At 36.5% G+C, this 16,063-nt stretch overlaps 2 protein-coding genes across 2 annotated transcripts; both read right to left on the bottom strand.

Annotated features, from left to right (window-relative positions):
• Positions 1-337: 337 nt before the first annotated feature.
• On the bottom strand, positions 338-1,927 carry LOC137710379 (uncharacterized). Its single transcript, XM_068449336.1, has one exon. It carries the CDS (start codon positions 1,384-1,386, stop codon positions 454-456), a length of 933 nt encoding a protein of 310 aa, XP_068305437.1. The 5' UTR covers positions 1,387-1,927; the 3' UTR covers positions 338-453.
• A 1,459-nt stretch (positions 1,928-3,386) lies between these two features.
• On the bottom strand, positions 3,387-7,480 carry LOC137710377 (sialyltransferase-like protein 2). The gene is made up of 12 exons (XM_068449335.1): positions 7,146-7,480; positions 6,975-7,048; positions 6,652-6,741; positions 6,306-6,383; positions 6,026-6,126; positions 5,749-5,941; positions 5,574-5,664; positions 5,420-5,484; positions 5,132-5,286; positions 4,946-5,027; positions 4,528-4,637; positions 3,387-4,053 (listed from the first exon to the last, which is right to left on the bottom strand). Exons 1-12 carry the CDS (start codon positions 7,231-7,233, stop codon positions 3,867-3,869), a joined length of 1,314 nt encoding a protein of 437 aa, XP_068305436.1. The 5' UTR covers positions 7,234-7,480; the 3' UTR covers positions 3,387-3,866.
• Between the last annotated feature and the right edge of the window lie 8,583 nt (positions 7,481-16,063).

The following is a 16,063-nucleotide window of genomic DNA, read 5'->3' as shown; positions in this document are numbered from 1 at the left end:
TTAGACAGGCCATCAGCTCAAAACTATTCCACATGCTTGGTGGAAATAATGAACGGAAACGAGATATCACAATTGATCCTTCCTGTAACCAATTCTAGGCGTTTCTCTTACCCATTCTGTTCTAAAGGCTACAGCCAAATAAGAAAACAACGTATCTCATCTCGGTCTCACTATGATCAACGGATGACTACAACTAGTCAGCATTACTATCAAAATGAAGTATAAGGATCTGAAATTGTACTGCATCGAAAGAATGAAAAAGAGAGCAAATAGTGCAATCAAAAACAAAATCTACTCATCCAAAATACTACTGAGTTGAGATTTGAGAGTGAAAATATAACCAAAAAGCCCAAACCAGTTTTACTTGCAGGCATGTCTCTTACATTGACATGGCTGGGGATTTTTTTTTTCGATTTCGGTGTTTTATTTGCCAACAGTCACAAAAGCAAAAAGTCAAGAAAATCCCTTCCCAAGCTTCTGAATTGCACAATACATTTTCCTCCTGGACCCAACTGCATTTATCCCCATATCCTTGAGGTCCTCCAATGTTAACATGGGCAATACCTCATCATCCACCTCATGAAATTCAAACACCGGCGCATACCGCCCTAACCCTAACCCATTGAGCCAAACCCTAACCCCATCTTCCCCACACCTCTCTCTTCCTTCATTCTCATTTCTATCCCCACTTGTCCCTCTGCAATTCCAATCCCTGGCATCAGTATCCGACGGCCCGGATAGCTCAATACCATCATGGTTGTCCCTACCCTCCGAAATCCTAGTCCTAATGGGTCTTCTACTTCCATGGTAAAGCAGCTCCCTTCCATTGGCACGCCCAACCACGCCCAAATTCTCTGAACTATGAATTGGGCTCTGCTCTTTCAAAGGACTTTCCGAGTTTTCGACATCGAAATCCCGATGATACCCTTCATCAACGTCCTCTGCACCACTGAATTTCTCGTCCCCTTCACCGCCGCCGCCACCTTCGTCAATCTTGGAAGATACCCAATTGGATCTGACCCGTTTGGTGACGTTCGAAGCCCGTTTCTTGGCGTCCTTGACCTTCCAGCTCCCAATGGCAACACTATCAAGATTGCCCTCTCTGTCTTCGCCGTCTAGGGTATCATGGAACTCCCCAACGGAGCTCAAATTCGTTAAAGGTCGAATCTTTGAGGACTTGTTGGCGTCTTTACGGTGGTCCGGCGGGAACTTCCACTGCTTGGTGGCGCGGCGGACCTGCGAATCGTACGGCTGGTCTCCTCCGATGTCACCCAATCGGACGCTGGGCCTCCGCTGTCGCTTCGATCCTACCGTCTCGGATGAACCCATCAAGAACTGCCCTCCGCCGTTGATCTGACTCACCGGCTGCGGTTGAATCTCCGCCATCGAATCCCAATTTTTATTTTCCTTTTTTTACCCTAAAATCCAATTTTATTTGCTGGGATTTGAGTTTCTCTCAGCAAAGACTCGAACTTTCCGGATTTCTCTGTGTTTTTTTTTTTTTGGTTAATTGAAAAAATGGGGGGAGAAGCAAAGGGTGCTCTTTGGCCTTTGGGATGTAGTGCTGTTCGATGTGCCTACAAGATTGTCCTTTTGGTCGTTTTCTAGAGAGAGAGAGAGAGAGAGAGAGAGAGTGTTGTGAAGTAAATGAAGTGATTGATGAGGGAGGGAGAGAGAAAGAGAAGGTGAAGGTTTCAGTGAGTGATGAGTGAGAAACTTTGGGGGTTTGGGGGTGAGAGAGAAGGCGTGTTGGAGTCTACAGGAGGGTGACACTTGTCACTCTCTCCATGTTATTATCAGATGAGAATGTCCCATTGACCACAAGATATCTTTATTCTCAATCAATCAAAATTTTCATAAAAGAAACATTTTTACTCGCCATCATAACTACGATGTATGCTCATAATATATTATTATGTGCTATGTGTTTTTTCACTTAAATCGTTAACTTTCACATTAAGAGTTAGTTTTTAAATTTTTAAAAAAGTTAACCAGAGTTAAATAAAATTACACATGACACGTAATTAGATGTATAGTAAATACACATCAAAATTTAGTGTGACGAGCAAAAATACTCATTTTCATAAATGGCACATGAAAATATTATGCTGTGATTCCTTCTTTAAAAACTGTTATTGACAGTTTAGAAAATTATTCTGTCGTGAATTTTTTTATTAGTTTTTGTTTTTCATAAAAAAATTTTGGAAAAATAATGTTATTCATATACTTATTTTTCTTTTTCATACACTTTTTATTAAACTTTTTAGCATTACTCTTTTTCAATTTATTCGATCCAATAACTAAAAAGAGATAACAAGTATGAAAAGTAAAACTGAATTTTTAAAAAAGTCAATAAAAGCTGCCTGAAGTTTATCTTGCTCATTATTTTGCCAATATTATGTTTATTTTTTTTTACCTTTTTTGGTGTATCCATCGATTATCCACTCCAGGTCCAAGATGGATTCCAAATTTGAATGGCAAGTTTTGCTGGTCCCTCTCCATTCCAATGAAAAGAGCGGTGGACCTGTTGCATATAAGATTTTTTCCAATTTTCGTTTGTATGTAAGTCTCTTGTTTGAAGAGAGAGAGAGATGATGATTCAACACAAATTATGTATAAAAATTGCATTTACCATCACATGTTCTCTTGTGATGCAAGAAATTATAATTTCCATGGAAATAATTGTGGATTCAAGACTTTAAGATGTTCCTCGACATTCTTCCAAAATCGATGGATCCATAATTTTAGGTACTATTTGCAAAGAGACTATTTCCACGACTCGAACTCGTGATCTCTTAGTCACAAAGGAACAACCTTTCTGTTGCACCAAAACTCGCCCTCTGAAATATCACTAGATAATAATACTAATTCTCATTTTTACAAACAACAGAAGAACAGAAACAAGTAAAAGGGGTATGGAATCTAAAGGATAGACCAAAAGTAAAGAGAATGAGGTTGTTTTCCATCTACCCTCTTTCATTCAATTACATTTAACTCAAGAAAGAACACTGCTACAATCCTTGCGTTTAAAATGAAGTGGGAGAAAGACGAACGGGTTCAGCATCACCATGGTATCCAAGTCCAATAATGTCAAATGTCATGTCATGTGTAAGACTTTCTCCACATGGCAGAATATTATTGGATCAAGAAGTCACGGGACGATGAACCTGTTTCATACAAGTTGCTTTCACGATGTGAACACATGTACTTAAGTGACTTGTCAAAATCACAAAAAGAAAATTTCACGTGTCAAAATGTAATTTGTCCCTAATTAAAAATAATCCAAACATAAAAACCAAGTATTTTCGATTCCCTCAAGAAATTTTTTGTAACCAGTCAACTGCAAGTACATCTAAAAGCAAAATAACAGCAGGTACTCAACTATGTCGTCAGAAAAAGTGGCAAGCATTGCACACACGAGAAGTTCATGCTATTTGAATTGCATTTTTCCCGTTCATACAAGCTATTGGATCAGAATTTTCAGAAACAAGAGAATTTATATAAATCATGGCCTGTCTTGTGTCCAAAGAATCATTTGTAAAACCTCATATACGACACTGCTAATTCCGAAAAACAAACTGTCAACTGACGCTACGGACTGAATCTTCATATCTCAGCCTAATATTTTCATTTTGGATGGAAAAATCAATATTATGATGAATGCAGGGTGCCGAAAAACTTACAGCTCTTTCCAAACTCTACACTGAGTAGGCTCCTGTTGATCTCCTTCCTGAACAATTTTGAGCTGCTACTCGTTTCTACGTACATTAGCTTAAGTATGGCGCTTGGACCAAGAAATTGGGTTGACTGATTTGTTTAGTTGCTTCGGTGCAAGGAACAGTCTAGTAAACTCAACTTTATATGGTTCACACAGTGCAAAGCATACCATGCCGAGGACTACGCTCCAGAGGGTACAAGGTTGCACTTTTCACATATTTCTGATGGTCAATAGCGGCCTTTCTTAGACTTAGAAATGATGTCAGCTTTAGGTTGACTTGCTTCTTTACAATTGAACACATACGCAGTGGATCTACATACCCTGCTCCAATCCTCCTATAGACATAAACAAAAGCACAATTACCACTTTGAAGTGGAACAATATAATGAAAAAACAGAAAACCCTCAACACATTGCAGAACTAAAAATCAGAAATGTACAAGAAAGATAAACCATCACATGACGAATAGAAGTTCCCTACATAAACAACCGAATATTGAGGAGAGCTTGCATATTTTAAGCTCCATCAATGTAATGGAACCTCTTCTCTTACTCTATTTATTAACTTATTTCATGAGTTTAGAGATATTCAGTAGCAACGAGCCAGCTGACTACAAACAATAGTACTTATCCTCTTACTGGGACGGTCATGTAGGGTTGCATCAGAAGTTCCTAACTGTAATAGCGATATGTGTGATTCATAAAGATGTATGACTCAATCTTGGTCGAACTCAAGCTCGTGATAACAGCTGCACATTTTAAAGAATGAATCTGATTTTTTTCATTAAATAAATAAATTTTGTATGTTACCTCAACAATTTCTCGGATGCAATTCTAGCAGCAGTTACTAAACTTCGTTCTGGTACCCATTGCACAACACGGTTTGGATCAGCTCGAATAGGCGAATGAATTTTGATAAGCTTAACAAAGAGAAATAAAATGTATCAATAACAAATAAGAAAAATTACCCAGTACAAATTATCCATTTCTCTCACATAATAAGCAGAAGGTGTAAGTACTTTTCTAAAATAGACAAACAAAAGACGCTATAGTTCTGGACTCTTGAAACTTTATTTGAACAATTTGTAATTTATTGGCTAAAACAGTTACCATCTGAGATCCATAAAAGGAGGTTTCTTCCTCCGTATAGCGCTTTCAAGAAAATTCTACTAATATTGCTTGTATATGCCGGTTACAGAATGACAACAGGAGAAAATTAAACACTTACGCCCAAACACTCCATCATCTGGTAGTATGCCCTACCATGTAGAGGAGTATGGCCTTGTCGGGCTTCTGAGAAATATCTAGTCCTGAAAAAATATTTTCAAAATCCTTTATCAGGTAAACATTTTAAATCTGTGAGAAAGCATTTTGTAGGAGATGTTGGCAGAAAGAGTAGAAAATTTTTCATTACCATTCTTTATATCCCGGATCAACAGTGAAACCATACATATCTACTGAGTCACATATAGAGAGCCCAAATTCAAGAGCCTTGAGCCCAGTTCCTTTTGCGGCAGAACCAAAGGAAGCACCTAGCAGGAGATATACATGATTTTTTATTGGAATTTCCTGCAGTTTGCAATCAAAATTTGTACAAACAAAACATCAGTACTCTTTGCAGGTAAAACAAACATATGCAGCAACAAGTACTTGGTTGAGTGTTAAGTCAAGACAACAAGTTATTGAATAACAATATACAAACCCGAATCATCTGGTTCATGGCGTCATGAATTGTTGTTTTGATGATCAATACTTCCTTTCTTGACTCTGCAATAACTTTATACTTAGTGTTTACTACTTAGTGTTTACTCCAGTAAATATGCCATACTTACAACAAAGTGGACCATTTACCATACCGTCTAACTCCACAACTTTATCAAGAGCTTTAGCAGATCCCCTATTAAGAAGCCGAAATGTGCATTTCTTCCCCACGTATTCAGTGTAGTTCTGCAGAAGAACAAAAAAGTAAGAAGATTTCTCAAAGTCAAGTAAGCATCACTATTCCAAACTTCTAAAAAGAATCAGCTTGACCTGAATTGGTGCACCATTTTCTCTAATAACAACATCATAGCCATCAATCTCCTTTCCAAACCTTGTTTGCAAAAGATCTCCTGAGTTTCCAATCACAGCACATCGGCGAAACATCCGTGGAACATATGGTGGTGTTGCAGGGAGTACCAGTGAAAGTTTTTCCACGCATAATGTCTTGTTCTTACAGCGGTTGCTGCAATACAGAAATACAGTAAATCAACTACATGTTCATCCAATTATTTTTCATTCTGAAACTAGTATCTAGAGCAGTACTAACAGGCGATCTCCTTTGTTAATCCTACGCCACGCATAATCCTCCCATCCATTTGGTAAAGAGTCAATGAACTCCCTGGTCAGTATTGTGGTACTATTCCGCACCTGAGCAATCAACTCACTGAATAACAAATCAATTGTAAAGCATAAAACAAAACCAAACTTAACATTGAAAAGGTCGAGACAAAAAAGAAGAAATTGATTTCAACATGCACAGTTGCATATCTCATTTGATGACATAGTAATGTCAGATCGCATATCTCTACGAGTGATAGAACACTAACCTGTTCCCATGTAGCCACAGCCTCACAAAGATCAAACTCATAAGATAAGCCTTCAAGCTCACCGGTTTTAATATCTTTCTGTTTACACATAAAATTCAGAGAATAGATTAGCCCACGGGAGCGACTTAAATTAGTCTACAACCAAAACAGAGGGCAAATAGATGCCAAGACATTCCAACTTCTAAACAATATTGCTTAAAGAGACTACGAATCAATACAAAAAAACTAGTTTAACACCCTTTCTTTTCATTTTAAAGATTACGGTATCTTATCCCTATTCCCAACTCAAATGCCAAATACACGCATTTTCAAATGCTGAACATTTCAACCAGGAAAAAGAACTCACCCATTTAGGAATGGTGTCAGCAGGAAACTGCATTATGACTTGACAGTAATCTTTACCGAGCGTGGCTTGCAAACCTAATCCATTTGCAGCCTGCATCACAATCATATGAATATGACATCCCCAACATTCCGAAATCTCTCACAACACAAACAAACCCCATTTTTTAGTACCTCAATTCAACATACATTACCATGTTCTACCAACCAAAAGACATATAATTTTTTTCAGAACACATACAAAAAAAGAGCAGAAGTTTCAATTGGTACGTGCACACACACACACACACACATATAAAATAGAAAAGAAATTTCCAGACGGCTCACCACACACTTCTGGAAACCGGTCTGCAAAGAATGCAGCGCCTCAACATCTTCTTCCGTAAGCCGATGCGTCTCATCTGCATCACAGAATTCCAGCCACACACATAAACATACACAAAATCAAAACTTGTACAGAGAGAAAGAGGGGAGAGAGGGAGAGAGAGAGAAGCATACAGAGATCGGCGACGCCGATGATGTAGATGAGAATGGCGACCAATCCGAAGAGTACAGAAACCACGAACGCCAACCGCAAAAGCCTCATCGGCTTCGAAAGCTTCAAACTTTTTGGCGACGCGAAGCTCCCTGCGTGTTTCTGATAATTTGAAGATCTGGTTTTGAACTGCTACCTCTCAGCGAGCGAGCTCTGGATCTCTCGAGAAGAACCCACCTTGCTTTCTTGCTCCTTGTGCTTACTGTGCTCCGAGTAACAGGAAAGGAGGACGAAGAAGACCCGCGTAATTGCAGTTGTAAGTGGCCCAGTTCAATGGGGCCCAAATTTACGGGCCGGACTTTTAGCTTAATTGATGTCTGGGCCTAGGCCCATGACACCTTAGACTAAGCTAAATTGTAAGGAGATTTGAGCACGTCAGTCATCGCCTTGTGATCTATGGTTAGAATTATGGTAGTTTAGAGTTCAAATTCTAGCGAAGATAATATCGTATGTATTAATTAAAAAAAATAAGAAGCAATCAAGTGGGCTCTTCGAGCTTTTAGTCACATTCTTAGTGAGAATAATGAACGAAAAATTAGAAATGCCACAAAGATTTTAAAACATAAGTAAAAGATGAAAAAAATCCATCATGATTTTGTTTATCACCATGAGCATCAACTTTTTTTTGGTACAACGCTATATTTATGTTACAAGGAGGGGGAATAAATTGATATCAAACTTGTCATTTCTGAAATTTGAAACTAAGACCTCTTACTTATAAGTAAAAGAAAAATATTACTAAACCATAATTTTAAGTCACAACACAGACATCAACTGTTAATACCAACTAATGTGATATTACTAGACCATAATTTCGACCCGCGAACGATCAATTTTGACCAGGTCGTATCTCCCTCGTCCGACTTCTGTTTTGGGTGATCTTCATGTCCATGGAAAGGTCTCGACGAGCCTAACATCTTGGTGTTGTTAGATTTCCCATTTTATCACCCACTTTTTTCAGGTTGAAGCCACAAAGAGCCAAGGGTTTTCCTGCAAATTTTCTCCTTTTTCGATGATTTCGAAAACTATTGTCATTGATCCCCACCATGAATAGACTTACCTCAACCCCAGGAACAAATCCCAAGCAGTGGTGAAGGCATTGGAGGTCGAATCGATAACACCCATTTCAAAGGTTTCCGGCAGTCAATGCAGTTTTCAAGTGTTTTCCGGCCGAATTGGACTTCGGCCCAAGTATGAAAGTTCTTCCCCTTGATGAGTTCTACATTTTTTTTAAATTTGGTAATTTTTGGAGTTCGTAATTGGGTTTCCATTGCCGAAAACCACCACCCACGACGGCACGTGGCCAGTTGGCTGACGATGCTATTTTAAGCTAAATTAGATGTCCTGATTTCATATTCGAATCCACTTTATGTGATTTGATTGTTTGAACCTAGTTTCATTATGGTACATCGCTTGATCATGATATGAATTAACGATCCGACCATTGGATCGTCACCAAACTTTAATGCGTTATAGCACATAATATTTGAGGATATTAGGAACTAACGGATCAGGAACCTGACATACTGATCTTCTCGGATTGATTTCCTAAGTTTGTAAAACTAAACGTCGGCCGTCACGTAATTTTAGCGGTTGTCGGAAATCCAACAATTGAATCGTTCCGAAATTTTAAGATATTGTTCTAAAAAATTAAAGAGACTTTTGAGAAGTTACGGATCAGAAATTTGATAAGCGAATCTTCTGGATTAAATTACTAGGGTTGTGGACCCTACCCTCAACCTTGATTGACGGTTGACTTTTTAGTCAACTAGCTTGAATTATTCTAACGTGTCGTTTATCTTAGTGTGTTGTTGAGATTCATGAAGCTTAATGGGCTCATCGTGATGACGTGTGTCTTAATTTATGTACAAGTGGCACCATATTGAGTTATACTTGTTTATTAAATGTGATTTCTATTGAATTGTTATTTTTATTTGTAGCCATCGATCTATGTGTATTAATTGTGATTCGACTGTAGTTTGAAAACATTTATGAAATGTGGTTTGATTTGTATGATTGGTATGATGTGTATGATTGTTTTTATGACGATGTGAACCTAGAATCTTATTAGAAGTATTATGTAGAATTTTTATGCTTGTATGACAAGATAGTTAGTGGACATGAGAAGTTGATAGTGTAGGTGTCTACGTTGTAAATCATAGGGATTGAGGTAAGGGTAGATTGTGTGTTAAACTGATTGTACCAGGTATGAGTGTTACTTGAATGGTCCTGCTTGGTATATCCACGATAGGGGACTGCACGTATTTTAGGGGTGATCATGCTTAGGATATCCGCAATGGGTGATCACTGCCTGCACGGTTAGACTATGCTTATGGTCCTGCTTGGTTTATCTGCCATGGGGGACCATACACATTCTAGAGGTGATCATGCTTGGTTTATCTGTGATAGGTGATCACTACCTAGAGTTAGGACATGGTCCTGCTTAGTATATCCGCGATAGGGGACCACATGTTAGACTATGCATATAGTTCTGCTTGGTATATCTACAATGGGGGATCATACGTATTCTAGGGGTGATCATGCTTGGTATATCCACAATAGGTGATCACTACCTAAAGCTAGAGGATACAATCATACTTGGTATATCTGCGATGGGGGACTGCTAGGAGTGATCATGCTTGGTATATCCGCAATGGGTGATCACTACCAACACGTTTAGATCATGTTTATGGTTCTGCTTGGTATATCCGCAATGGGGGACCATATGCATACTAGGGGTGATGATGATTAGTTGTACTTGGTACATTTCGATAGACGATTTTATTTTAGTTGGATTACGTTGAGAGGTCTAGAATCCCTACTCTTGCTCATTTCCACAAGATTAGTCCAGCCTTAAATTCAAGTGAATAGTAATTGCTCACAATAGGCATCGTGTTTATAAATTAGATTTACCATGTTATTGTTTATAATCTAAGTGGGGAATTGTATAGACTTCTTTTATTAAATTTTGTGAGGTGATACATGATCTTGTTGATTGATTAACGTAATCAAATGTTAATATCGTGCCTCATTGATTCATGGAATTGGTTGATTGAAGTGATTGTTGTATGATGTTGGATATAATTGCATATAATTGTTATTAATATGATTAGATTAGTTAATGAATGTGACTAGAGGAAAATATTGTGCTTTGTTGATCCTTTGATATATTACATGTTTTGGATTGCGATATTATGTTGAAAACATAGTGATTTTATGATTGATGGAATGTAAATCTTGAACGTCATGTAGGTTCGTTATGTAGCTTGAATGAATTAATTCATGCTTATCAAGTCCAAATAATTGATTAATTAAGGAATGATACGTTTTCCTATTAAAACGTACTGGGATAAGTGTCGGAGTTTAGTGAATAACGAATTACGTATGGCTTGATCCCTATTTAGGGTATGTAAGCAATCTAATGAGGAGGTTAGATGCAGCCATAAAGTATACGAAAAAATTACTACGCATTTGGACCTTGAATGGTGCTTTATACATAGCCGGAGGCGAGGTATGTTAGAGATACGGATTTTTTGTGACATTATGTGTCGATCTTGGATGTATATCAAGATCGAGGCGTGACACTACATCTTGTTGAATTGTTCAAATTATTTTCTTTCAATAATTGGTAGCTAAAAATATATTATATTTTAGGAATTAGGGTTCAATTTTTATTCTCTTCACAACTTGCATTTTTTTAATTTTAATGTAACATTTTGGAGTACATCAGTAATTAATCTAGCTTGATGAGAAATTATATATGTTTTAGTGTATAGGATAAATATATACAGATGAGGTGGATTCATGACATCACATTTTTTACATAGTTTTTGACACGTTTTTATGGGGTTCACTCCGTAATATATTTTAACGATCCGAACCGTCAATTTTTTAGGACACCATTCATAGATCATATTTGCAAAAAATTAAACAAATCCAAAATCATTAAGACATTTATTTGCAATGAAGAAAATAGAATAATACGGTTCTACCAAAAAAACCCTAAACCCTTCATCCAACGATAATATTGTTTCAGATTTTGGTAATTTTTTGTAGATATGATATATTTGAGAGGAGACTTAAAATATAAACGATTCGAATTGTTGAATACATTACGAAGTGGGGTTCACTAAAATGTGATCCGACCCTATAAAGATATATAGATAGTTACATATGCATGTGATTGATTGTATCATTGTCGAACCAAAATTGATATACGATTCACCGATTCAAAGTCGCATAATTTGAAATGGGATGCCCGACAATTGTCATCCCCACAATGAGATCTTCGTACTTGGTAGCTGGAGGCACAACTTGAAAGCAGCTTTCTCGCTAGTTTCTAAATAATTAATGTAATCATGATTATTCATGTCGATAATTATCCAGAGAATGAAGAAAATTATCAAATCAAATTCAGTGACATCAACTTCAAGTGACTAGCTAGCTGGTCATAAGCGAAACGTATTGATATGTATACATCTAATTGGGCTGGCATGATGGTCTACACATGAGTAATCACGTATCTGTGACTGTACTGCTATAGCCAATATGAACACGCAAATTATGTTAATCATTAATTAAGTTGTGATTGGTACACTAATTAAGGGAGTAGGATTTTCTCCCTTCTTTTTTTCCCTTCCCTTCCATCCTCTCCTATTTGAACAGTCATGATTAAGCTACGTCGATATTTTATATTAATTTTTTATAGAAAGAGAAAGACAAAGTAGAGAATGTGATAAGAGATGATGGAAAGAGGAAGGGAAATAATTCTAATCCTTAATTGAGCCTCTTGTTGAGTCTCATCAATCATATGCGTGTGTGTGTGTGTTATGTAAATGTGTGTGCAAATCACACATTGACATCTGACGATGGTGATCGGCGGTGACGGTGATGATGAAAATCGTTTTCAATTCAATATCTAATGTTTAGTAGCTGTCTACCCATAATGGGTTTAGGGTGTGAAAACGATTAAGATTTGGAACCCCAACCCAAATTCAAACTCTTACGGATAAGAATAATTATATGAAATGAGTTTACCTATGTAACGTTCCGATCTAATAATCCATTGTCATGTAGAGAAAAATTTGTTTGACAATGCAGTATAGGATAAAGGACACATATGGTAGTAAATCCATTTCATGTAAATCCTTCTCTCAACGGATGTATTAATCCATAGAGCCACTGACTCAGCTTGCATAATAAAGGTAAACAATAACAATGCATGCGAGTGACATAACTTTAGTCCCGCTTAAGGACCTTAAAATGAGGACCGGGTTAGCAACTCTTTTATAAGATCCCTTGGATACATCCAAGGAAAGATATGGTTTACCAGCTGAAGGCTTCGAGGGTTAACAACTCTAATATGAGGACCGGGTTAGCAACTCTAATATTATTTCTTAGCGTCAAATATGTCCATGTGTCAAATATACGAGATGTTGGTTTACCTAGTCATGCTGCATTCAGATCTGGACGGGGCATGCATTGTTATATATATACATGATCATGACGCAAAAAGTTAAGTGAAGTCTCCAGGTGTTTGCCCACCTACGTACACGGCAAGAAATTATGAGATCCGGCAACGAGTCATGCGTTCGTGCAGCTCCAGGCACAATAATACTCATCTATCTCCGTCTCTGATTTGTTACCCCTTCCCATTTTACAAACACCGGATTCCAAGTGTAGTATATAAGACGCTCTCTTACATGGCACCTAAAACCTCTGTATCTTGCAAAGAAAAAGCAAGACCTAGTATTTTGTTTGGATCGAATACTGCATTACGATTGATTGCTTCGCCTGTTCTTCTCTTACGGGACTGATTCTCTCTTGCAATCAAGAAATAGTCTTAGGGGCTTCACTTGTTTTATAAATGTTTACCACGTAAATGTATACTATATATACAATAAATATTTGCTACTTAGTGTTATTAGTTATGATAAAGTTTCTTCCTGCATATATATGGCGAGGAGAATTATCTCCTTTCGTAATCTCTCTCTCCTTCTCTCCCCTTCTACTTGAACGGTTATGGTTAAATTACATCAACATCTTATATTAATTGTTTTATAGAGATAATAATACAAAAAATATAGTATGAGGGAAAGGAAGGAAAATGAATGGAAATAGAAGATGAGAGAATCATACTCCTATATACGAAGCTTAGTTTGCCAAATGTTTTATTTTCGCATATATACAGAGCTTAGTTTGCCGCCAAGTGTTTTTTTTTTTTTTCATGGGATATGACAGATTTAAAGAGTGTCGACCTAGCTAGCAAGTAAGCTGCGGACCTAATTATTTTCTTTCTATCTTCTTCTAAAGTAAGCTGGTATGATAGATGACGATTATCTTTTAGTTTAGATGTCTGACTTGTCACGGCAAAGTTCGCATAAATGTATTTTATACGTGTACGTAGCATTGGCTTTGCTAGCTGGAGAGTTTGGGAGCTAATGCTTTCATTGTTCCACTAGAAGGGGACAATGAAGATTAATTGCCTAGAGCGTCCACTTACTATAATTAGTGAATTCTTAGAACTTAGTGGAATATGGAAGTTAGAAACTAAGAGGTGTATTCGATTAAGATTTAAGAGATTTTTATAGAATGTAATTGATTTAAAGAGATTATTTAGTACTCCGATTTAATGATATTATTTTTCACTTGTAAGTGAGAGGTTAGATTCGATTCTCGCCAATGCGAATTTGAACCACATTATTGTTAGCATATCATCCCCTCCCCCTTAGTGTGGATATCATCAATTGTTTAAAAAGTTAATTTTAGGAGACTATGTAATATTTTGAGTGAACTTACTCAAAATTTCAAAGAGAGAGGTGATATTTTTATTTTTTTTAACAAACGATATTATCTACAAAGGGGGTGGGAAGTGGGCTAAGTCTCATAATAGGCTAGCAATAATGTGATTCAAATTTGCCTTTGGCAAGAATCGAACCTAAGACCTCTCACCTACAAATGAAGAAGAATATCACTATACCGTAGTACTAAATGGTATGTGAGATTAAAGAATACTTAAAATGCATTACAAAATATCTCAAATTCCCTCAAATTCCTCAGCTTTTAAAATCTTTTAAAATCAATTTCTAATTGAATTTATACTTCGAATGTTATAAACTCCTTTAAATACTAATTACATTAGTAATCATACTGTTTTATTGGGGCCGAAAGTGGGAAACCCGCATATTTACATATTTTATAAAGATGAGATGAATGAAATATGAAAGGGTTCCGTTGATGTCTTAGTTCTTAAGGATAATAAGATTCAGATTATCCAAAGTTTGATTTTAGATTTTTGGTGTGGTGTTAATCTTTTCCGAGCTGATTACCTATGGAAGGAGAAAATTTTCATTGTGACCGGAACACGGAGGCTACACCACGTGTTTTTATATAAGCGGTGGGAAATTTTATTTTTTAAGTAATTAACTTTTTAACACACATATCTCACCATTTGTATAATGACACGTGGTGTACCACTCTGTGTACCGTTCACATTGAAAAATTTATCCTTGTGGAAGTGCTATCTTGTTTCAGCTGTGACAAGTGGCAAATGAGCAATCGTTTGCATACCAAACAAAATTAAATTTTGTAGGCCAACATTTCCTTTGATGATGGGTCATGATTCGATAAAATTGGTAATGTTTGGGTGATCATTATTTAGATCAAATTTTATATATCTTATAACATAGTTCTTGATGATTGAATTATTATTTAAGTATTGATTAACATGCTTATTTTTTATTGATTACATCAAGTGATTTGCAAATATGATCTAAAAGGTTGGTCTACCTAACATTACTCTGTGTGTGTGTGTGTGTGAGTTCATTTTTGCTCACTCCACCCGACTGAAGGTGGCCGTTAAAACTTACCACCCCTCCAAAATTTGTCGCGTGTCTATTTTTTTTTTCTCTTTCTAAACAAACGATGTTAGCTACATTAAGGGGTGGGGGAGTGCGCTAAGCCTCACAATGAGTTAACAATAATATGGTTCAAATTCGCCTTTAGCGAGAATCGAACCTAAAGCATCTTACTTAAAGGTCAAGAGGAATACCCTAAACCGTAGTACTAAGTGGCGTCACATGTCTATTTAATAACCTATTATTATCTATGCATTTAATGAAAATTTGTGTGAAAAAAAACTAATTAAATGAATTAAAAATAATAAAACTTACCATTTCTTCTTCTTCTTTTTTTTATTCTCTCTCCTTAATTAATAATTGATTGCAATCTTTAATTTTTCTCAACCAGTCCTCATTCTTATAGTCCAGTAAGAACAAAATATAAAAAATAAATGTATCACCGTTTTAGCGTAGATAATATCGTTTATTTAAAAAAAAAAAAACTAATGCCCCACCATAGCAGAAAAGAAAAGGGAAAAAAAAACCGAGATGTCCTATAACAAAATTGAAGAAAGTACTACTTCAGTGCTTGGAATAAGATAGAAGCTAGGATAGGTGGAAGATGTGATATACAATCAGCCTCGTTGATGTATTGTTCCTTTGGTATGGGGTAGTTATTCCTTTTCTTTTTCTGCTATGGGGCGGGTGTGAACTTTTATTGTAAAATTTTGTTCTTACTGCAGATAATGGCGAAGTCAAGAATTATTAGGAGAAGAGACGAAATTTAAAACAATAAAAGGTCCTTAAAAAATATAAATAACCAAATTCTAAACATGAAGCTATTATTCTAATGTCATGTTTAAAAATCTGTTATCAGGTATTATTGCAATTAGTAAATCTCAAACACAACACACAAACACAAATAATAACATCCCGAACCAAAAGAACAAAACCGTGAAAAACATTAAAAACTGAGAGACAACATATATATGACTAAATATTAGAATGAAAACGGTACTTGGAGACTGAAAGAATAGAAAGAA

This window comes from Pyrus communis, chromosome 12 (genome assembly GCF_963583255.1).
Source record: "Pyrus communis chromosome 12, drPyrComm1.1, whole genome shotgun sequence".
NCBI classification, from domain to species: domain Eukaryota; kingdom Viridiplantae; phylum Streptophyta; class Magnoliopsida; order Rosales; family Rosaceae; genus Pyrus; species Pyrus communis.
The sequence above is the reverse complement of the archived record's forward strand: the minus strand, read 5'-3'. Positions and strand labels throughout refer to the sequence as shown.